Raw genomic sequence first — 24,885 nt, forward strand, 5'->3', positions numbered from 1 at the left:
TGAAATAATGCCATTTGCAGCAACATGGATGGACCCAGAGATTGTCATACTGAATGAAGTAAGTCAGAGAAAGACAAATATCATGATATCACTTATATGTGGAATCTAAAAAAAGGGGTACAAATGAACTTACCTACAAAACAGAAATAGAGTTACAGACGTAGAAAACAGACTTTGGGTTACCAGGGGGTAAAGGGGGAAGTGATAAATTGGGAGACTGGGATTGACACATTCACACTATTATATATAAAATAGATAACTAATAAGGACCTACTGTATAGCACAGGGAAATCTACTCAATACTCTGTAATGGCCTATATGGGAAAAGAATCTGAAAAAGAGTGGCTATATGTATATGTATACCTGATTCACTTTGCTGTGCACCTGAACCTAACATAACATTGTAAATCAACTATACATCAACAACAATTAAAAAAAAAAAAGGAATGAACACTCGCAAAGAGCAGTCTTCAGGTCCTCCTGCTCACCCTCGGGTCTGTAGCAGTGATCCTGCCTTCCTTGGGGAACCGTAATGATACTTATTCCCCTATATCCCCAGGATCAGAAAAAGTACAGCTGACCAGGAGGAAAGATACTGCTCTGACCTTATTCGTATTTTACCTTCTGCATGAGGAATAAATGTGAATAGGAGGTTAAGTTTCACGTGTAAGTCAACATTTCATTTCATACGAGACTCAAGAGCCCTACCCAGGTTTTTCTTCTTCCCTCTCTCAAATCCAGTCTAAAACAAAAAAGGTCAAAAGCAGAAATATGATACAGAAGATGCAAGGTTTTAAACAGAATGAGCTTGAATGTCACATTGCAAGTACTGAAAGTGAGGAGTTGTAGGAGAGCAATTTATCACCCATCAGATAATTACACTACAAGAAAATGACTGATCAATTATGAGCTACTGTCTTAAAAACATGGTACGGAGAGTGGGAGGGAGGTTAAAAACGGTGAAGGCTTGACAGTGACTCATGTTCCTGGCAGCTTAGTGTCTATATTTCAAACTTGAGATGGGAGGGGAGGAAAAAGAATATTCCTGCTATAACTCTTTTTAACATTCCAACAGATATGGGTGCCAGCAGTCAGAAGGCACAAGCTGGACACGGCACCTATAGGCAGACTAGTGGAGAAAGGGCACAGGACACCAAGCATGAGAGACATACAACGAGAGAAACACCAAGTTCTGCGGGAGGGGAGGGAGGGAGAGAAGGATTTTCAAAGAAGGAGAGATCATCTCTTGCTGAAGGAAAATCAGACAAGGTTTGGAAGGAAGAATGGACATTTTGGACAGAGAGGAGGTGGGGAGGAAGTCATTGAAAGTGAAGATCACGGTTGAGCTTTATTCAGTTGTGTAGCCCAAGGCCTGGAGTGGTGCCTGATGCACAGAAACAGTCGCTTGATTAAAAACTGTTCCTTTTTTGACCCCACGAGGTATGTATGCAAGTATTCACTGAATTGTCCTTTCAGATTTTACGTTTGAAAACTTCATGAGGAAAGAACTGCCTGCCCCACTAAAGATACAGGCAGAAAGAGCAGCAAAGTACAAACAGGCATGTGCAGGAGAGCACGTGGTCCATTTCACAACAGTTTAAGACAGGTATTCACAAAGTGTGTGTGAGAAAGAAGGCCACAGAGGTGGCTGAAACTAGTATGGGGCTAAGGAGTCTGGCAGGTAGCATGGAAGAAAGAGGCTCACAGGTCCACATCAAGACCCATAAACATGGCAAGAGCGCACAGATGGATCTGAGTGGGAGTCAGCTGGCGGTAGGGAGACCAAGGAGAAATTTATAGCAGTGCATCCAGCAGAGAGGGTGACTCTCAGTGGTGACACTGAGAACAGAGAAGAAAGGGAAAAAACTCATAAGATTTAAAAACGGATCCATACATGGAACGATTGGGAGGGAAACTAAAAGGTTTCAGACCTGTGGGAAGGAAGAATGGTGACGATATCACTAACCAAAACAGGGCAGTGAGGAGTAACTTAGGGACGAGGATGCAAGGACAGTTTTGGACATGACTATAATGTTGGCTTTATCCTTGGCCTAGAAACAGCCCAGGCCAAACATCTTTGCAAAGCCCTAACTAGAGGACTCTTGACACAACGTGTCCCTCTCCTGGAGTCTCACAGCACTTTGCAAAGATCACACTATATTTTAACCATCCTTTGTTAAAGTCCATCTCTACGTGATGATAAAGCGAGAAATCATCTTGCCTCCTCTCCCACCCTCTCCCTGGACAAGGTCATCTTGGACTGCACGGCACAGTGGCTAAAATCACAGGCTCTTCCTGCAAGGCGCAACTATGCCGTCTGCTAACTTCATGCCCCCATGGGTAGGCTGATCACTCTAAACCTTAGCACTTCAAGCCTAAAATGGGACAAGGGGTTCTCGCTTGGGCTTCATCCTCCTCTGCCCAGCCCGCCTCCAGAAACCACCTTCTTCCCCCAGCAACACTCACCTGGGACATAATTGATTCCACAGTCGATGACTATTGCCCCAGGTTTGATCCATTCCCCTTTCACCATTTCAGGCTGACCAATTGCAACTACCAGGATGTCACCTTTACTTACCTAGGGAAAGACAGTTCTGACTTCAGAAACTAAACAGTGAAACATAAAAAAAATCTAGAAGTGGAAAGGACATCCGTAAGCTTTGTATGAAATTCACTGTCATCAGCTATTTTATGCAGGCCACACACTGTCTCTGACAGCTCTTCATATACTGTGCTCATTCCTACACACGTCAAAACCTCCCCTTTCACTAGATATTTTACTGAATGGGGAACCTGATGAGAACCTGTGAGATAGAGAGGAGTACAGGCTTGGAGCCACAGGCCTGGGACAACATCCCTGAATTACATGACACCTGGAGACTGCCCCCTCTTTCCCGGAACGTGGGGACTACCACCTTCAGCAGAGCATTGCTTGGGGAGGATTAAAGAGGTGCTGGGCCTCTCTCCTGGTCTCTCCCCACATTTAAGAGACTGCACTGTCAATGGGATGTGTCCATGTGAGAATTCCTGGGCTCAGGAATCTGATGCAGGGGTCAAGAACAAGCTGTGACTGAGGTCACAGGACCACTGTCCATAACCCGCTCTGGACACCTCCACCTCTCAGACCACCCACTGTCGCATGTGTGGGATCTGGCTGCCATGGGTCAACCCCAGTCCCTGTACTGCTAACCCCTATCTACCACGAGATGGACTGGCACAGAAAGAATACAGTCCAAATGAAAATCTGCATAGACTTGGACAAGTTTTAAATTTGAATTTGTTTCTTCATCTTGTAAGACAGACAAGAATCACAGAATTGTTAGAGGGGTTAAACGCAGTAATGAGGTAATAAAGTACGTGGCAGTTTCTGGCACTTAATTATGAACCATCCCCATTAGGCAAGAACCCCTGCCACACGCAGGAACGGGCGTGCAAACGCGCACGCGTGACCCCTTACCTCCTCGCCTAGGTGGGCAGTCTTGGAGTGGCAGGTGGTCACTGTGGCGTGGCTCCACAGAAGCAGGTCATGCATTGGGGCACCAACTATTTTACTGCGCCCGACCACCACAGCGTGCCTGCCGGCGATCTGCACCCCTGAAAGAAAAGCCAGCGTGCATCAGAGAACTGGGGGAAGCTGCCCTCCTTCGCATGCCACCTAAATGGGAGAACTCAGGACAAGTGCACAAAAGCAGGTTCTTAGCATCAAAAAGCAATCTTCCTAAAACCATCCCTTCTTTGGCTACTCAGGGTTTCAGCTACAAGTTGGGACTTGTACATGTGTCCTTCTTGCTGTGGGTTTTTGAGAGGAGCTTAAGCCAAGACCCATTCATTGAGTCATAGGAGAGTGGGGAGAAAACCTACACTCAAATCAGAAGGAAACCCTGACCTACAGCTAAACAGCCATATGGAAGAAGAGGACATACTACATTACATGGGAAAAAGTTACAAGAAACAGGGTGAACGTAATGGGGTGGAGGGAAATTAGATTAGTATCAGTAACTCTTTAGTTCCTCATCCAAATTTCTCTTTTGGCTTAGGGCCTGAGCCACAGGGTTATTTGCAGGGAAGTGATAAAGGGGAACTTAACTGTAGTAAAAAATTTTCTTTTTGTTTACTGAGCACCCGTTCTTCTGGCATTATCCCAATGTCCTTTTCAGGACTGACATACTCTCCTCAGTAGAGATGGTGTGGGTGAACACCCAAGCGTGAACAAGTGACCATATTTCATCCTATGGCCAGTGAAATCCATCCCATGACTCTTAGGCACAAGGATGCAACAGGCTGGAGCTGCTCGGGGCCACCAAGCAGAGCTCAGAACGAGCCACCACGCAAAGGGGAGCAGAAATAAGGTCCTGAGGACTCTACTGAGCCCTTCCACCCAGCCCCACTGAAGCGAACTCTTCCTTAAGGCAGTTTGTGTTTAAACTGTGCTTCTTGTGTAACATTAACTCTATTCAAAAAAGGTGAGTTTCTATATAATGCTAACATCATGAACATCTAGAAGTAAAACCCTCAAAGTGTGAAGTGTTTAGAAGGTAACTTTCTATACCTTTTAGGGTACAGTAAAGGACCTGAAGCTGCATTAGGGCAAATGGTCGCTTCAGTATCAACAAGAGGAGGTGGGGAGCCTACAGCTGCCACGGCTCATGGGATTTTTTTCTATCAAGTTGGAACACACTGTGTGCTAAACATGCCATAGAGTATAAATTTAGCTGTAGGACTGAACAATAATAGCTGTCCCAAGGCTTACAGATTGACCTTTCCTTGCCAGCCACAGAAAATTTTCACTTATGTTAGCTAACACTTTCCACTTGAAATTTCTGATCCACTTCCTTTAAACAGGGCACACTTCCTTGTAAAAAATAACCTCTGCTAAGAAGTATTCATGATGAAATTAAAATACCAAGAGGCTGACTAGGTAACGGGGTAATACGGCCAATTATCCAAGGAATCCATTTCCTAGATCTACAACGGTGACTCGGGGCCCATTCTGGGATTCAGACTTTTCACTTTGCACCCTACAGACTATCTGAATCTTTATTATCATATAGGCTACTTTTTCACACAAAATAAATTGCTTTGAACTCAAATAACTCTGAGTTCAAATCTTGGCTCTGCTGCCTCTTGGACAAATTACTCAATCTCTCTGAGAATGTCTTCTCAGCTATTAAACAATAAGAATACCTATCTACTTCATAAGGTTGTTGAGAAAATTGAGAATTTAGGTAAAGAAGCCCCTAGCACACAGGTCCTTGTGCCAATCAAGCCCACTTATTTAGGGCTCACAGTGTATCTCCCCTATACCTCTGAAGGTCAAGACCAGGCTCCACGAAATGGTGCTTTGTTTTTGTCTGGTTGTTTTTACCTGTCTCCTTGATGAGTTCCAAGCATCCTTTGGGTGTACAAGGGATGAAACAGTCATTTAGGTCACCTCTAGCAAGTTTTCCAGCATTGATGCTAGTCAATCTAAAACAAGGAAAGTGATAGGTGTCTTTACTCTTTAGAACCAAAATGATGTGTTCCTGAAGTAGAAATATATTATAGTCGCAATCATGCAATGTGGTACAGAAAGCCAAGTCACACTCACCCGTCCACATCCTTCTCGGGTGCAATAGCGTTGATCAATGCTTCAGTGTTAATAGGATTCTCTGAATCTAAAGGTAGCTGCACTATGAAACCATGCACAGTGAAGTCTTCATTCAAAGATGTAATGCACTTTAACACCTAAAAATAAACCACATACAACTTACATACCACATAGAAATCAACAGGGTGGAGAAACACTTTCCAAGTCAGAAGTCCCATTCTCCCCCCGAGAGTTTAACTGTAGTCCTCTCGGAATGTACCTTGCCTTGGATCCTGAGAGCAACTCTACTTTAACACAGAATGTAACCTTCAGGTGTCTTGCAAGAAATCCAGCAAACAAAAGAGCTAAGAACTTTAATAAACTATCACTGCAACAGTAAAATGCATGGTACCATCACCCAAATCAAGATTTCTGTGAAGACAGAAATGTTCTGTAATTTGTACCTTACAATCGTGGCTACTAAAATACTTGAAATGTGGCTTAGTTCAACTGAGGAACGGAATTTTAAACTTTATTTCATTTTAATTAAATGACCACATGGGGTTAGTGGCTATCCTGCTGGACAATGCAGATGTAGAACATTTCCACGACCTCAGGAAGTCCCTTTTCCCTCCTGCCGCTTCCCGGTTAATCCCCCACAGTTCTGACTTTACTCACTCATGATTTGTTCTGCCTATTCTTGAACATCATAGAAATGAAACATTTCATTTTTCAAGTGCAGGTAACAACAGGCCAGTGATCAGTTTTCAATGAACATCTCAGGTGATTTGCAAACAAATGATGCAGCAATCACACTGTGAGTACCAAACATTCATACCTAGCACTGCCCCATTTACTCTGTGGGTATTTTCAAAGATTTCCTGAAGGCTGAGTCTGTGAAGAAAGAATTACCTGGAGGTCTCTTGTATGCTGAATGTCCCTAAAGTTCCACTAAACTAAAACCAGAGAGGAAAGCACTTCGGCTGCCCTCTTAACAGTTGATTCTTAACAGCTCACCTCAGATTCTGTGGCCGTTCGTGGTAACTTAATGTGCCTGGCTTTGATCCCGATCTGCAAGAATGAACATTTAAAACAGGTACATGGCAAAAGGACTTGAGACATGGGCCCATTTCTTCTATAGATGTGACTAAGACAAACCAGGTGGCAGGCATCATTTCACCCTCATACACCCTGAAGAATGAGTCTCTCACTTTGACCCATCCATCGTTTCCTTGTTAACTGTCACCACGGCACTTAAGCAGTTTTATGTCCACTATTCCTGCTCTTTAGAAGCAAGCAGATCACTGATTAGAAAACATTCCAGGGCAAACCAGAGGCTGAAGCTCTGTCACCCATTTCTAACTTGCGAAATGCATAAACTGAAGTCTGCTGTGGGCGATAAAAGTTTTTGTGGGGGGAGCACAAAGGGGAAGGGGTGGCAGACAGGACCTGGGGAGGGGGAGGGGTAAGAGTGGAGAGGCGGGGCGTCGGCGCCGCTGTTCTGGGCTTTACCTCTTCAGCAGCCTTCAGCTTCACGTTTATATAAAGATTAGAATCATCTCTGTTGCCGACCTAGAATAATAAAGACATGCAAATCAGACGATTAGGGAAAGGCAAAGTGTATGGAAAAGCTTCTAAAATTTTAGTTTTGATAAAAGGAATATTTAATCACAAGACTCCTGTTAGGGTGGACCTAATCCTAGCTCACACGCAACAGACGCCCACGCCAGGCAAAGGGCAGTCTGCTGCCCTTAAGACAGGGGAAGAAGCACGCAGAAGCCAAATCCCCTGCCCCACCATGCTAGGTCTCACTATGTTCCCTGTTTCTTTAATCACGGACATATTTAGTTTTCCACTGTAATCATTTATCTAAAATTTTCCTTTACAAATATTTTGCCATGTTTCAGTGGTTGACATTTGTCCTTTTCAAAGCTGAAACGTCCTCTCGGGGTGATATGCCACAATAAGTTTGGTTTCTCCCAAAACTGCAGAGGGAAGAACGGTACATCCTTGACACCAAAGGTAACTGATGCATGGTTGCTTTAAACAGGACAACCATGGAGAAAGAAGCTGGCCCTAGGAACGGAGTATCTCCGGGTCTGGTCACGCTGATGCTGTTACTGGAAGCTCCCCTGAGGCTCACAGAACACGGCCTTACTCTTAGCTGCAGGTGTCCTTTATAGAGAAGTCTCAGTTTTGCCAGTGCTAATTTGAATTTCAAGAGCCAGATGAATGCGGTGAGGGGAATTTGATTTTTCTACGGGTTATTTGCACCTAAGTGCATTAGGTGCTTCCTGTGGGGCTTCCCTAGAATTTTAGTGCCTCTCATGTTTCATTTTCGTCATTTTATATATATGATCTTTGCCCCATCATCCAACCTTCATTGATTCAGCTACCAGATTTAATACACTCTGGGATTTTTAGATCAAAGTAGGAAATAGAGTACTGTTTTTTCATTTTTATTAATATTGTAAACAAAGAATGTTGCCTGCCATTTCAGTTCTATAAGGATCAAGTCATTGGCCCCTGCAGTTGCTGACCTGCAAGTACACCCTGAAAGGAATTCAGGGTGCAGCATTCCATGTTTTGGAATATATGGGCCCCTTAGATAGTTCAAATGCATGTCTTAGGAAGAATTTCAATGACCCCAGATTCTTGCATCTTCCCACACATAGAAAAGCCCTAAAAGTATTAACTGAGGGGGCTTCCCTGGTGGTGCAGTGGTTAAGAATCCACCTGCCAATGCAGGGGACATGGGTTTGAGCTCTGGTCTGGGAAGATCCCACATGCAGCAGAGCAGCTAAGCCTGTGAGCCACAACTACTGAGCCTGCGTGCCACAACTACTGAAGCCCATGCACCTAGAGCCCGTGCTCCGCAACAAGAGAAGCCACTGCAATGAGAAGCCCGCGCACCGCTACGAAGAGTAGCCCCCGCTCACCACAACTAGGGAAAGCCCGCGTGCAGCAGCGAAGACCCGATGCAGCCAAAAATTAAACAAATGAATAAATTTATTAAAAAAAAAAGGTATTAACTGAGATAGCTGATCCTGTGATCAGCAGTAGCCTTTCACTGAGATCTTGACTGCCTGTATCCCCCAGCCCAAATTCACACACACACACAATACATATACCGACTCCTCCCTTACCTCTTTGGAACAGTTTCTCTGAGCAATTAGAGACTGTCACTGTCTCCTAGGCTATAGCCCTCAGTAAGACATTGAGTAAACTCAACTCACAGCTCTCACGTTGTACGTTTTTTAAGTTGACAATATTTATAACTACAATTAGTTATTTCGACTTAACTCGGAGATTAAATGGTTTTATCACTCACTGCCGGGTTTTTTGTTTTTTTTATAAATTACAACTTCTCTGTTCTATACTTTATCTTCACCTCTCATGTAGCTAAATGCAACTGTAAGTCACTTTTCCAGGAAAGGTGTGTGGGCATTTTCCTGAGTCTGTGTGCACCTGAAAATATTTCTCTGCTGTCTTTGCACTTGAAGGCACGTTTGGCTGAGTTTGGAGTCATGACATTTTCCTTCAGAGTTGTTGTCTTTGGCACCTAGTGTGACAGAAGTCTGAAGTCTTTTGTTGTTGTTCCTTTATAGGTAACTTTTCTGTCTGAATGTTTCTGAAGGAATTTTTCTGCAACTCCAAAACTACCACCAGTTTTTTAACGGAAAGCTTAACAGTTATGAGCATACGTCAAAATCTTACTGTAATCCTAATGCAAAGAAAAAGACCTCTTAAGATCCAGTTCAAATATTCTCATATAGGCATTTCATAGGGAAAAATGGTTATATAATCATTGATAGACTGGATGCAAAAAGAATGTTTAGTTGAAGAACAGTAGATTCTTGACTGACAAGCAAGTGGGTGGATGGCCTACTGGTTTCCCAGAACAAATCTTAATCCCATTATAGTTTATTAAGAAAAAAAAAATCACTTAAGCATTTTATCAGAAATACCAATTTCTTCCTTGAAGGAGGTGAATTACATCATCCAAAAAACGTCCTATTGAGACAGAAAAGGAAGTGGGCAGGGCACAACCATTACAAGAATGACACAACCATTAAGAACAGGATACCACAAAAATCGGTTAGAACACATTAGGTCCAAGATGGCGGAAGAGTCTACTTCCAGTGGACCTTGAGCCTCATTATACACTCATTGTAATACATTAGCATATGACAAGAACATAAATGACACAACCATGGGTGCCATGACAGTTCCAAGGCTGACCATAAAAGGCCCAAAAGCGGATTGCGGCAGCCCTATTCCTGGAAGTCCCTGCCCCTCCTCCAAAATACCTGGACTAATCCTCCCACTTGTTAGCCTATGAAATTACCCAGCCCATAAAAACTAGCCACCCCAACACCACGGAACCACTCTCTCCTTTTAAGATGGCCTACGCCGTCTATGGAACGTGTACCTCTCTAAATAAACTTGCTTTCACTTCACTATGGCTCACTCTTGAAATCTTTCCTATGCAAAGCCAAGGACTCTCACCTGGCGGCCTGAGGGACTCACCCAAGACCTGGGATGTGACCATCCTCTTGCGCCCCATTTTTCCTACAACACTATCTTGGAACAAGTTAGGGATTTTTTTTTTTTTCACACCAGGAATCTACAAACTGTTTCTGTAAAGGGCCAGGCAGCATATATTTTAGGTTTTTCAGGCCACATACTCTGTCATACCTTCTTTTTTAACCATTTACAACCTGAGCAGTTTTGGACATGGGCCACAGTTTACCAATCCCTGTTTTACACCATAAAATATCTTGGGTATTGGTCTACTGATTAATTTTTCTTCTGCTCCCGGAGCCTTTTGTAAACATTCAGGCCAATTGAGTTTATTTTTTTGTTTTGTCCATGTCTTTTGTGAGGACTGAATAAGTTACTATATATAAAGCACTTTAGGGCTTCCCTGGTGGTGCAGTGGTTAAGAATCCGCCCGCCAATGCAGGGGACACGGGTTCAAGCCCTGGTCCAGGAAGATCCCACATGCTGCAGAGCAACTAAGGCCGTATGCCACAACTACTGAGCCTGCACTCTACAGCCCGCAAGCCACAACTACTGAGCTTGCACGCCTACAGCCTGTGCTCTGCAACAAGAGAAGCCGCTGCAATGAGAAGCCCGTGCACCGCAAGGAAGAGTAGCCCCTGCTCGCTGCAACTAGAGAAAAGCCTGTGTGCAGCAACGAAGACCCGACACAGCCAAAAATAAAACAAATAAATTTATAAAAAGCACTTTAAATAATACCTGGTAGGAAGCAAGTGTTATTATATTATTAATAACTATTTTATGGAAATACAGCCTCATTTGTATCTTTTTTTTTTAAATTATTTATTTATTTTTTGGCTGCGTTGGGTCTTCGTTGCTATGCGCGGGCTTCCTCTAGTTGCAGTGAGCGGGGGCTACTCTTTGTTGTGGTGCGTGGGCTTCTCACTGTGGTGGTTTCTCTTGTTGCGGAGCATGGACCCTAGGTGTGTGGGCTTCAGTAGTTGTGGCTCGTGGGCTCCAGAGCACAGGCTCAGTAGTTGTGGCGCACGGGCTTAGTTGCTCTGCGGCATGTGGGATCTTCCCAGACCAGGGCTCAAACCCATGTCCCTTGCATTGGCAGGTGGATTCTTAACCACTGCGCCACCAGGGAAGTCCATCATTTGTATCTCTTGTGATGAAAAGCCAAGTCTTAATTTCCGTTAAATATTTAACTATTTGGAAGTTATCAGTCTGCTGTTTTAAAAGAAATTCCAACTTGTAGGTATATATGCCTGGACCAGATCCTGACTATCCTTAATGCTAATGAATTAGAAAAACGAATGGGAAAAGCAAATTGATTTTGGAGACAGATAGAGCTGGGTTCCTATCCAGACTCACTACCTTCATGTCTGTGGCTTTGGGCAAGCTACCCAAGATCTTTGACCACCAGTTACTGTTACTGAACACAGGTTAGGGTGCTCCAGGCACAGTGAGGCCAAACAAACTGAAACATCGGAGTTCGGAGCAAAGAAAGGTTTATTGCAGGGCCAAGCAAGGAGAATGGGTGGCTCGTACTCTAAAACCCCAAACTCCCTGATGGTTTTGAGGGAAATGTTTTTATAGGCAAAATTTGGGTTGAGGGCTACAGGGTATGTGACTTTCTTTTGATTGGTTGATGGTGAGGTAACAGGGCGGTATTCCAGGAATCTTGTGCTCAGCCTGAAGTTGCCATCCTCCACCTGGGGGTCTCAGTTCTGCAGAAGAACTCACAGATATTGTTATTTATATTCCCTGAGGAGGAACTAGGACCCTGCCCCAAGGCTGTGCTGAACCACTGTTTCTAGACTGTTCCTCCCGTGTTTCTGCATCCCCTCCCTTCCCTGATTAGCAACTGTTTGAATCTGTCCTATGGAACTCAGGGAAGGTCAAGGAGGCTGAATGAAGCCTATTTCCAACAAACAAGATATGGGCGACACAGGAAGGATTTGTACCAGGGAGGGCCCCACAGGGTCCTGCTCGGTTTCATACAGCTCCCATCTCGTAGGGGTAGTATAAAAATCAGAACAACTAGTAATATATACAAATCATTTGAACTCCAGGAGTCACTCTACAGAAGCAGTACTGTTGTTCCTTCTGTTAAGGATGGGGAGAGTGGGTGTAGCTGGATGGATTGTGATCAGATTTGCATTTTGACAAGGGCTACATTTGCAGTTAAAAGGACTGGAAGCATCCAGATCAGAAGCCTGTAAGCAGTTGACTAGCGGCCCAGAGGGTGGGAGCAGTAGAAATCAAAAGGAGGGAAGATATCCCAAGAGCTTATGAGAGGCATTACCAATAGTACCTTAGTCCCTAAGGGGATGTAGAGAGCAGGGAGATGCCCAAAAGAGACAGCTCAGGTTTCTAGTTTGAGTGTGTGGGAAAATGGTGGTGCCTGTCACCAGGATGGAAAACAAACAAGAGGTCTGAGGTGGCACAGATGTGATTACAACATAATCTGTGAGCCTTGCATCATAGAAAGATGTTGATTCTGGTGCTAAAGTACAAGATTAAAATATTCTACCACTGTTTTATTGCAAGGACATAAGAGACAAGCTGCAGAACAGTGTTTATGTAACAAAAACACTTTGCAATCAATAAATTTAAAATAGGAGTTTGGAAGTCAATTTTTAAAAAGCAAGAAAAAAAAACCCCTCAATATTGCTACAAAAAGGTTTACAGAAACAGATTTCTTGTCTATGACATTTACTCTTCCTACAACAAACAATTCACAAGAATAAGCCAAGAAATAACTGTCCCACAAAAGTACCAAGTGGACACTCACAACATACACCTTCGATTCTTAGTAATTTGCAAAAATGGAAAATCCACCACAGCACAGGACATACCAGGCAGAACGACAGGCCTTCTGTGCTTTTCTTCTCAACTAAGGCCTCTCAGATAATGAATAGCAATGGGGGAAAATATTTAAGTACTATTCACTCTGAAATTCTTGATGAACATGGAACAGAAACTTAGCAAGGGATTAAATGATATACATGGAGACATACATACAGAGAGAAATGTGAAGTGAGGAAGCAGGTGTTTCTGAAGGGAATTTCAAATGCAAGCTATCAGTTTCCTGTCATCCCAATCAACCCTTCAAACATTCATTTGTACATCTGGCCACATGACACATATTTATTAAATATCTCCTATTTATTGAAGGCCTCTTACTGGATGAATCTGGAGCTCTTGAAAGAAACCTCAGACAGAAAGTATTCTCTCATGTAGCTATGGGACTGGGGGAGCTCACTTAGGGAAAAAATAAGGTAGAAAAGAAGTCTGAGGGCTGAGCGTTGAGGTATTCGAGTGGTCTAGGTATCAGGAAGGTATCAGGAACAACAAGCAAAAAAGATTAGAGAAGGAGTGATGTCCTAGAAGCCAAAAGCCTAGAACCAGAAGAGATCCAGGTTTACCAGTTCCTGACCTACAGCTGATATCTGGGGTCAGATAAAACTGCATGAGGCAATGGTTCCCAAAGTGCGGTTCATACACTCTTGCGGGAACCCCAACACCCTTTCAGAAGATTTGCGAGTGCCATAATACTATGATGTCATTTGCCTTTTTCACTGTATTGACATCTGTACTGAGGCTGCACAAGTTAGGCTGTGTAAGACTGCTGATGACTTAGCACTAAATCAAGACAATGGCACCAACCTGTACTAGTCACACAGTCTCAGTAAAAAGAAAAAAAGACACCAATTTCACTTAGAAGTGCTCTTGATGAAGCAGTAAAAATTATTTTTATTAAACGCTGACCCTTGAGTACATGTCTTTTTAATATTCTGCATAAAGAATGGGGAAGCAATCACAAAGCACTTCTGCCGCATACAGAAGTGGTTGTCACCAGGAAAAGCACTTGAGCTTTCTTGCCTTGCAAGCAGAACTAGCAGATTTTTAAATGGAACACCATCTTTACTTAAAAGAACAACTGACAAATAATGATTATTTGGGCTTGAATATTTGGCAAATATTTTCGCAAAATTGGATAAAGTGAGCCTGCTACTTCAAGGAAAATAACTAATAGTATTAATTACCAATGACAAAATTTGAGCTTTCAAGCAAAAATTGGTATTTACATACTCCTGTGAGCCTGACAACTTCTCAACACTTAAAGACTTTTCTGATAAGTCTGTTGGTGATATTAATGATTATGATTTTTAAAATATTGCATAATGAAACGTGTTAACATTTGGAAGACCTGCATAATTCAGCGAACCATTATTTTCCAAATGGGGAATGAAGGACATAAAACCAGACACAGGTAAATAGCCATTCAAACTGCAACATAAAACAAGATTTTGATTTAACAAAGTATGAAAGTTCACTGATAACAAGTTTCAGAGTCCACACTGCAACTACCTTTTAAAAACTTTACTTACTGAGTCCTTATAGTATTAAAGAAAAATATCCACAATTATCTGGGAAGACTATTAAAAGAACTCTTCCTTTTACAACCATACGTCTCTATAAGGTCAGATGTTCTCCATATATTTCAATCAAACCAGCATAGCAAGAGATTGAATATAGAAGTAGATGGGAATCCAGCTGTCTTCCATTAAGCCGGACAGTACAGGGTTTTGCAAAAATGTAAAACCATGCCCCTCTTCTCACTCAATTTTGTTTCTAAAAGTTACTTAGTCATAAAAATGTTACTTATGCTAACACACAGTGAGCTTATTACTCTTGGCATTTTTAAATATACAAATGTCGGGCTTCCCTGGTGGCGCAGTAGTTGAGAATCTGCCTGCCAATGCAGGGGACAGGGTTCGAGCCCTGGTCTGGGAAGATCCCACATGCCGCGGAGCAACTAGGCCCGTGAGCCACAACTACGGAGCCTGCGCGTCTGGAGCCTGTGCTCCGCAATAAGAGAGGCCGCGATAGTGAGAGGCCCGCGCACCACGATGAAGAGTGGCCCCCACTTGCCACAACTAGAGAAAGCCCTCGCACAGCAACGAAGACCCAACACAGCCAAAAATAAATAAATAAATAAAGTAAAAAAAAAAAAAAAATGTCTTTAAACCTCTTAGTTTTAATTTCTAAATAGTATATATCAATGGATAAATCCATATAAATGAAAGTTTACGGGTGTGAAGGGCTCCTAAGACCAAAGGTCAAGAGATACTGGATTAGGGAAAGGTACCCACAGAGAAGAGCAGAGGGCCAGGACAGGCCAACACATAGAAGCTGAGCTGAAGAGGAGGAGCCTGCAAAGAGAAACCGAAAAGGTCTGAGGTTTCACAGAAGCCAAAAAAAAGAGGAAGAGCTTTGATGTGCCTGTTGTCTTAAATGCTATCGAGAGATTGAGAAAGGAAGAAAGATATTAGTAGAAATACACTATCACAATACCTGTAAAATTGCCAGGCCTGGTGTGAAACCAGGTGCTTGCTCCTTCATCTGAATGACTTGGTTCTTCAGTCTCTCCCTTATTTGCCTAGAGAAACAGGAAAAAATTGGAGTTAACATTTAATGTTTCAAGCCAAAAATAAGCAATGTGTATTACTGGATGTATTTCTCTTTTAAATTAAAAACACCTTCATTAACAGACATTATCTGATATAATATGTACCCTGTACCACGCATCAATTTTCCAGGCCTCAAGTAGACATGGATCTTTTCTAACTCTTATTGACACTGACTGGGCCATGGGGTATGGGCCAGTTTAAAACATACTAGTTGAATATATAAAATAGACAATCAACAAGGACCTACTGTATAATACAGGGAACTCTACTCAATATTCTGTAATAACCTAAATGGGAAAAGAATCTGAAGAATAGATACACGTATATGTATAACTGAATCACTCTGTTGTACACCTGAAACCGAAACATTGTATATCAACTAACTCCAATATAAAATTTAAAATAATAATAAAAAAAATACTAGTTGATGGCATTCAATATCATACAGTGAACAAATAAAAACTTGGACCAACACTTCTGGAAGGCTGCTAATCCTCATCTTTTTCAGCCTTTCCACTCTTCAGGTGCTGTAGGAAAAAAGTCTGCTGGAAAGAACTCAAGCTCACACCTTCTGCTCAACTTACCCTACCTAGTAAGATGATCACAGGGTATCCACATAAGGCTGAATGATAAATCAATGAATCCCACTCTGAATTCAATATGAATTTACAAATTATATCCTAATTCACAAAAGAATTTTCCTTACTCAAGGTTGAAAGTATAACCTCTTGTGAAACAAAGATACATCAATTTACTAACACACAACTCTCAACAATACAATAAGACATCAAATAAATTACATCTATAAGTAAACATTCAAAGTAGTCCAATCTTGTCCAGTTATGATACAGTTATTAGCTTGAACAGGATCTGTCTCTCCTGAAGAACCAGTTTTGTCATTTATCTTTTTTCATCTTAACCACACTTGACAAACAAATATACCCGGACATTAGCAAGCATCTCTTCCCTCATCCTAATTTGGTTACTCCCTTCCCCAGTTCTCCACACTTGACAAATATCTGGCATAAAAAGGCACAGGAGTCACAAAAATAGATTATGTGTATTAGCCTAGTAAATGGTAAGAATGTTGAACGATACAAGAAGTCATACCAAAGACTTCAAAATCTTCTAAGCTAATAGCCTTGTTTTTTCAAATCAGTATTCTATAAATCATATCGTTCAAAAGAAGTATTAATGGACTGTTGTATTTCCTTTTACTGGGATTTGACCTGAACAGAGGCCACAATTCTGCTCTGACACAAGATAACAGAAGATACTATAGCTGCCAAGTTTTCCCTAGGCTGCCACTGAAACTCCCCAGCAGTTCCAGCCACAACTGTTTCTCCTGCATGATGATCAGAAGTGCTGCCCCGGGGAGCTGCAGAAGGTCTCTCCCAGGGGCCAAGTTTCCAGACTCCACTCTCTCCTCTCCCCTTCCTTCCCCCAACCACTGTATGAACACAAAGTGCTAAGCAAAGGTTTCCACTGCTTCTCCTTAACCCTCTCGACCCAAACAAAACCCATGGTTTGGGGTGGGGGGTGGGGGTAAAGAGCCCGCCATTCCTGGCACAATGTGAGACACAAGAGTGAGAAGAAGTGAACACGTCTGAGACTCTCAATAACCCTCTGAAGTATGCGAGGGACAAAAAGCTTTCTTATTCCTGCTCACAGATGTAGACACAGGCTCTAAGCAGTCAGGTCGGGTGGCTTTCCCAGGGCCAATTTACAGAAAGAACAGCAAGTGCAAAGTCCCTGAGCGGGTAATTGAGGCCCAAGGGGAAGCAGTAATCAAATGAGGTATACAGTCATTTATTCGGAATGTGATGGGAAGCCATTAGAGGGTTTTCAACAGGGCTGACATGATTGGACTTACATTTTTTTTAAAATAGATCTTTATTGGAGTGTAATTGCTTCACAATACTGTGTTAGTTTCTGTTGTGCGACAAAGCAAATCAGCCATATGCATACACATGTCCCCATATCCCCTCCCTCTTGAGCCTCCCTCCCATCCTCCCTATCCCACCCCTCTAGGTCATCGCAAAGCACCGAGCCAATCTCCCCGTGCTATGCTGCTGCTTCCCACCACCTATGTATTTCACATTCGGTAGTGTATGTATGTCGATGCTACTCTCACTTCACCCCAGCTTCACCCTCCCACCCCATGTCCTCAAGTCCATTCTCTATGTCTACCTCTTTATTCCTGCCCTGCAACTAGGTTCATCAGCACCAAAAATATGGAACACTTCATGAATTTGCATGTCATCCTTGCGCAGGGGCCATGCTAATCTTCTCTGTATCGTTCCAATTTTAGTATATGTTCTGCAAAAGTGAGCACCGGACTTACATTTTTAAAGGATTATTCTGGCTGCTGAATTGGGAACAGACCCGAGAGGGAACGGTGAGAATCAGGGACAGCAGCAAGAAGTCACTGCAATTGCAAAATCCAGGCCAGGCCAGAGGTGATGGCGGCTTGGATTAAGGTATCAGTGGTAAGCTGGCAAGAAGCAGATGTATTCCAGATATACTAAACATGAAACACAGAGGAAATGCCAGGGCTACAGATGACTCTCAGGTTTTGGGGGTTGTGAAATGGAGCTGGGAAGACGGACAACTACAAATACTTTAAGAACAGAGCAGATTTCATACTGATACAGTGAATTTATTTACCAAATCTTATAAGGATTGTAGAATAAGTAAGCATTTGAGACCCAAAAGGAAGGAATCTAGGGACAAATAAAAATAATACTTATACCCAGCAGGTAGCAAGCTATAGGAACCCAGTACTACAAGGTGGTATAGGTGGAAAATGTTGTTTCAGCCCAGTAGGTTAAGAGCAAAGAACAAAATGTTCTGTATTTTCTATGCTATAATTTAAATGGGTCTAAGTACGCATTTTTTTTCCCTAAAAAAGATTATAGCTTGAGATCAGTTATACTGGCTCCCTTAAACTTTTTCTAAGAAGCAGGACTGTTTTAAAAGTTGCATTAGCAGGGACATTCTTCCAACTACAAAGATTTGTTTAAAAGCTAACACTTGGGCCTCTTTTTGAGACATGACCAGAATAGCAATGAGACATTTTTAAGTGCACATAAACCACAATCAGCAAGAACTAGACAGCCCAGAACACTAAAGCAACCAGTGGAAAATCTTCTGCCCTGGTGAGGAAAAAAGAAAAAAATCAAAACAATTGTAATTACGTCTCCATTAAGTCCCTTAAAATTTTTTTCCTGCCTGGTTTTCTTGGTTGGCCACTAACCGAAGCACCTTAAAACGAAAAGTGGAACAAGCCAAGTGTCAGGTGTGTCTGAAGTTGAAGAAACTACAGAAGAAGAACATGGAGAGAAAAATTAATACTCCCTCCCTCGTCTATCTTTATTTTAGGGTCATAGAGCTGTGATGAATTAAATGGTGGGAACCCCTTTAATTTTTATAGCTCACTTCCAGAAAGTATAAATGCTATAATGGAACAACTTTGGAATCAGCGAAACCTCCTAAATAAACAGAAACTTCCTTGAATTGCAGACGCCTCCCATTTCTATCCTCGGCCCCATGAGTTATACCATCCTGGTAAAGATTCTGGGGGCAAAGTGAGGCAGAAGTGGGCATGTGGAGAAACACCCCTGATCCCTGAATAGAACTACACATGCCAGTCACACCATCTTCCATCAACATTCTCTAAAATCTAAGGGAAGACATATCTCAATCTTGATGTAGGAGAAATCAGTACTAGAGTGCCAATGAAGGTAGCAGGACCAAGTAGCAGTAAACCATTGAAGTCTCTCTGGTCCTGATGGACAGATACTAGTAAAATAGTCGTAGCTAATTAAACATGAACAGACACAGATGCAGTTTTAACTAAGTTACTACTGGTATCTAGTGGGTAGAGGCTAGGGATACAATTACATATCCTACGATGCACGGGACAAAGAACAACAAAGAATTATCCAGCCCAAATGTTAATAGTGCCCAAGGATGAGAAACCCTGCTACTGGCCAATAAAATGCAATGTTTGGGGTTATCTTTTCTAAGGTGCAAAAATCACAGTGGAAATCATTTATAGCTCAACCTGTCAAAATTTGTTTGAATCTCTATGGGTAAGAGTTATTTGCGTGACTATCAGTTTTCTCCAAGTTGACTTCTCCCACATATAGTTGTCAAAGAGCCTAGTCAACAAAAGTCAAAGGTGTACATCCCTACAGAATCACATCACCCTTGAAGAGTCCTAGTCAGAGCCTAATATCTCTAACAGTCACCCAGATCTCTTGCCTCAAGTCTTGTACAATTATTCCTGAAAAAGTCCATTACGAATTCCAACTCATTCTGTTTTACATAATGGCCTATTTTCAAATTTTGGACATTTTATGACTGAGAAAAAAAAGCATTGCTAAAATATAACGTAACAAGGACATTTCAACAGAAGTTACAGGTAGGAAAAGGAGGCGGTAAAGGGTATTTAGCTACTTGGCTAAGAAACCTACATGACGAGAAAAAAGCTGCCCAGTCAACAAACACTGAAATGTAGCACAGCCTTCGAGGAATTTGCAAATGATCTTCAAAAGGTCCACAGAATAGGCCTTTAGTAACTAATCAGAGAAAAATCAAGAACATTCATCTTCAACATGCAGGGATATTCTAAACAAGGACATACATTTCTCACCCTCCCCCACCCCCACAAGGGGACTGTTGTTATAAGATTTTACAATGCAGTACAACACAAATGTCTGATTTCATCTGCTTTATTTTCATTTTGTTCATTTGCTGTTTTATGTTTCATTACAACTGTTACACTGCTAAAAAATTCTTCAAATTTTCTGAAAAACTTAACATGTAGTTCCTTGTAAAAACAATTGAGGCCACCTAGTGTTCCAAGAAAGGCATATATTTCAAATTCCTAGTTAGTTAAGTCAAATTAAAAGATTAAATTACCTCCTTGTTGAAGAACATATTTGCAAATGATGCAACCAACAATGGCTTAATTTCCAAAATATACAAACAACTCACATAACTCGATAACAAAAAAAACAAGCAACCCGATCAAAAAAATGGTCAGAAGACCTAAATAGACATTTCTCCAAAGAAGACATACAGATGACCAACAGACACATGAAAAGATGCTCAACATGATTAATTAGAGAAATGCAAATCAAAACTACAATGAGGAATCACCTCACACTAGTTAGAATGGCCATCATCAAAAAATCTACAAACAATAAATGCTGGAGAGGGTGTGGAGAAAAGGGAACCCTCTTACATTGTTGGTGGGAATGTAAATTGGTGCAGCCACTATGGAAAACAGCATGGAGGTTCCTCAAAAAACTAAAAATAGAGTTGCCAAATGATCCAGCAATCCCACTCCTGGGCATATATCTGGACAAAACTATAATTCAAAAAGATACATGCACCCTTATGTTCACAGAAGCACTACAATAGCCAAGACATGGAGACAACCTAAATGCCCATCGACAGATTAATAGATAAAGAAGATGTGGTACGTATATGCAATGGACTACTTCTCAGCCATAAAAAAAGAATGAAATAATGCCATTTGCAGCAACATGGATGGACCTAGAGATTATCACACTAAGTGAAGTAAGTCAGAAAGACAAATACCATATGATATCACTTATACGTGGAATCTAAAATATGACACAAATGAACTTATCTATAAAACAGAAAGACTCACAGACATAGAGAACAGACTTGTGGTTGCCAAGGGGGGCAGGTGGGGGAGGGGTGGGAGTTTGGGATTAGCAGATGCAAGCTATTATATATAGAATGGATAAACAAGGTCCTACTGTATAGCACAGGGAACTATATTCAATATCCTGTGATAAACCATAATGGAAAAGAATATGAAAAAGAATGTGTATATATATATATGTGTATGTGTATATATATATATATATATATATATATCTCTCGCTCTCTGAAACACTTTGCTGTACAGCAGAAACTAATATAACATTGCAAATCAATTATACTTCAATAAAGTAAATTTATTAAAAAAAGAATTACTATAATTTAATGCAAATATTTACTAAACTTGACAGTTACCTCAAATATATATTTGAAAGCTTAATGTGAATCTACTTTATGCTCCAATGAAAATTTATAATGTAAAATTCTTCCACCCAATTCTCTCAAACTCTCTCAAAGACCTAAGGGAAAGGTGAATTGCCTGATATTTATGACATGAAAATAGCTAAATGTGTAAAATTCTAATGAACCCCCCAATTCCCAGTGAGTGTAAAGGTCATCATTAATCCACATACACAGTGACAGAATAAATGCTTTTTAAACTTCTAGATCAGGGTTTATCGATCTCAACACAACTAACATTTGGGCCAGATAATTCTTTGCTATGGGGACATCCCATGCATTGTAGGGTGCTTAGCAGCAACCCTGGTTTCTACCTCTAGATGCCGCCAGCGCACAGCCACTCCCCATATGACAAGCAAAAATGTCTCCAGACATGTCCAAACGTGGCCTGGGGTGGAAGGAGGGACAAAACTGCCCCCGTTTAAGAACCACTGATCTAGAGGAAACAAATGGAGCTGCAAAGTAGGTTGATTGGTGGAGAAAGGCTTCATAAAAGATAGGATTTTAAAAAGAGCCTAAAAGTGCATTAGCATTAGAGAAAGGTCACACAGAGAAACAGCATTGTCAGTGTCCAGGTGCACACAACAAGGTGCGGTAGGATGCCTGAACAACGGGTCCCACCTTCCCCCGCCCTCACTTGGGGGTGGGGGCGGCTTCTACTCAGATCCAGCAAATTGGTGACACTAAGAACAGAGAGCATGGTATTGCTAAGCTTTCCATGTCCTTTCAAAAGGCCAGGCATCCAGATTCTTACGTGTAATTTACACACTAATGTGTGAGGAGGTAATCCAATTTTTAAAAATAACTCTGTAAGCCCAACAAAACATAACTACATTTGGCCTCCAGGTTACCATTCTGTAATCTTCAGCTGGTAGCAAGAGTTATGAGACATGATGGGGTGGCCCCAAGCCTCAGGATCCGGAAGTGAGGGCCCAACACCCAGAATTACTCCTATTTCAGGAGTATCTAACCACAGATCTGGCCATCAGCGCAGATTATGGCCCTAATCTCAAGCAGGCCTCTGGATCGCCATCCAAGGGGAATGCCGAGGAACTGCAGAGAACTGGGGTATCCACTTGAAAAGGAAGAGCAGGCCAACAGCTCTTATCTGAGAAAAGGCTCACAGAGACCTGGCCTTTCTGCTTTTAGAGAAGACTAAAGGACAGTCTTGGGTAGAAAGGGCTTAGGTCCAAAAGGCTGCTTGCTAAATAAGCAGGGACTAGTACTTGGGCACCAAAATCCAAAGGAAAGATCATTTATCTTAAGTCATGCAAGGCAGTGAACTCTCTTCCCCGTAACACTAGCAGGCTCGTGGCCCCGCCTCCTTCAAATCTTTGCCCAGAAGTTCCTTTCACAATGAGTATGAGCTTAATTCCCATATTCAAAATGATAACCCCCATGCCTCAGAAATCTGTCCCTCTTCCCTGCTCTGGTTTTCTCTTTGGCATTTCTCACTACCTTACATTCTGTTTTACCAGTTTTACCATCTGTCTCTACGTATCAGGACGGAGACTCCACGAGGGTAGGGATGTGGGCTGTTTTGTTGACTGTTATAGTCTCGTGGCTTTGAAGAGTGCCTGGCATATAGGAGGCACACAGATATTTATTAAGTGAATAAATATCCAGAAACACATATTTGTCCCTAACCCTCAGATCTCCCCCCAATTTTCAAATCCAGCCTACAACCTTGGAACTCCCCTAAGGAAGAAATGGAAGTGTTCCTTCCAAAGGGACACAACTGGCAACTAGATCCAGGTTTCCCATAGGCAGAGAAGGAATCTGGAATGGTGAATTTTGTCCAGTCCTGGCTACCAGAAAGATATAAAGGGAGAATAAATAAAAGTAGAGAAAAGTCAGGGATGGCCTTCTCAGCAGAATGGGAAGCATGGCAACAAGAGGAAGACTGCTATAAATTAAAAAAAATTAGTTTATGAAATTCCTTTTAGCAAAAGTAGTAAGTGCCTGACAAAGTAAGAAGCACCATGTACTGGGTGAAGACCTTGGTTCTAATTGAGTCTCTGCCATTAACCAGCCGAGTAACCTTTGGCCAAATCACATCACTTTTCTTGCCTCAACTATTTCTTCAGCTTGCAGGATAGGATGGGCACTGAACTAGATTCTGGAGAAATTCTGACTGTGGAATTCTTGACTTGCCCCATCCTTCCTCCCTCCAAGGAAGAAATTTTACAATTCAAATACTACATCAGAGAAGAAACTGCCCAGGGAGCTTGAAGGCTTGCAAATTGGTCCCCAGAGAAGCCCAACAGTGGTGGCAAACAAGGAAGCTGACCTGCAAATCTGGGGAATGAGGGACCCTTCCCTTTGACACCAGGATCCCTGGCTGCAATGTAAGAAGTTCACTTACCTTTCCTCTCAAGAGTGTCCCTGGCCTAGTAAAAGAGGAAGGTAGGGACACCCTGCCCAGACCCTCTACCTGCAGCCCAACCTACTCAAGCTCTAAGAACCACTTTCTTGTTCAGGATTCCCCCAGGGCCATGGCCAAGGGTCAGCTGCCTGCTGCAGCCTCAGCATGGGGAGCTGAGGCACTGCACTACTTCATGAACCAAGCAGGCTGTCCCCCGTTCCAGAGCTCCTCTTCTCTGAGGAATTGTGAGCTCTACCTGCTCCTGGAGTCAAGCTCTCCATGAAGGTCAAGGTGCCACGCTGTGGCAGCATCTGAAAGAGCCATTTGATAAGCACATTAAAGAAAAATCTTCTGTAAGTACAAAGTCCTTAGTCTTAGTGCTTGTTTATGAATTGTGTTAGTAGGAACTAGTATCAATTAGTTCAATTGATTGCTCAACCACGGGGCACTGTAAAAGATTAGCTATGTTACTTCTGAGCCAACAAGGGAGAGGAACAGTACCTGGAACAGTACCTGGAACAGTCATTTCCAGAGAATGCTTTCAGTACCTGCCACCAAATCACTGCCCTATTCCTCCTCATTGATGAAACTTGGACTTAAGCATTAAGGCTTTAGGGACTTTCCTGGTGGCACAGTGGTTGAGACTCCGTGGCCCCAATGCAGGAGGCCCGGGTTCAATCCCTGGTCAGGGAACTAGATGCCGCATGCATGCTGCAACTGAGTTCGCATGCCACAGCTGAGGAGCCCGTGTACCGCAACTAAGACCCAGCGCAACCAAATAAATAAAAAAACAATTTAAAAAAAAAGAGTTAAGGCTTTAGATAAGTGGTTCTCAACCTTCAAGATGCATTAGAATCAAAGGATGAGCT

At 42.3% G+C, this 24,885-nt stretch overlaps 1 protein-coding gene across 2 annotated transcripts in view; it reads right to left on the reverse strand.

Annotated features, from left to right (window-relative positions):
- The window catches only part of MTHFD1 (methylenetetrahydrofolate dehydrogenase, cyclohydrolase and formyltetrahydrofolate synthetase 1), a 58,579-nt gene that overhangs the window by 30,978 nt on the left and 2,716 nt on the right, over positions 1-24,885 (reverse strand). The window contains exons 2-9 of one of the 2 annotated variants that reach the window (XM_082442571.1): positions 24,273-24,327; positions 15,437-15,521; positions 7,079-7,138; positions 6,584-6,637; positions 5,588-5,724; positions 5,366-5,466; positions 3,458-3,594; positions 2,467-2,578 (exon numbers count right to left, since the gene is read on the reverse strand). In XM_082442571.1, the coding sequence (XP_082298697.1) occupies positions 2,467-2,578; positions 3,458-3,594; positions 5,366-5,466; positions 5,588-5,724; positions 6,584-6,637; positions 7,079-7,138; positions 15,437-15,521; positions 24,273-24,327 (741 nt within the window). The remainder of the gene's footprint in view (positions 1-2,466; positions 2,579-3,457; positions 3,595-5,365; positions 5,467-5,587; positions 5,725-6,583; positions 6,638-7,078; positions 7,139-15,436; positions 15,522-24,272; positions 24,328-24,885) is intronic. The other variant, XM_082442572.1, reaches the window with a different exon arrangement.

The sequence above is a fragment of the Balaenoptera physalus genome, assembly GCF_965194825.1.
Source record: "Balaenoptera physalus genome assembly, chromosome: 2".
In the NCBI taxonomy this organism is placed as follows: Eukaryota; Metazoa; Chordata; class Mammalia; order Artiodactyla; family Balaenopteridae; genus Balaenoptera; species Balaenoptera physalus.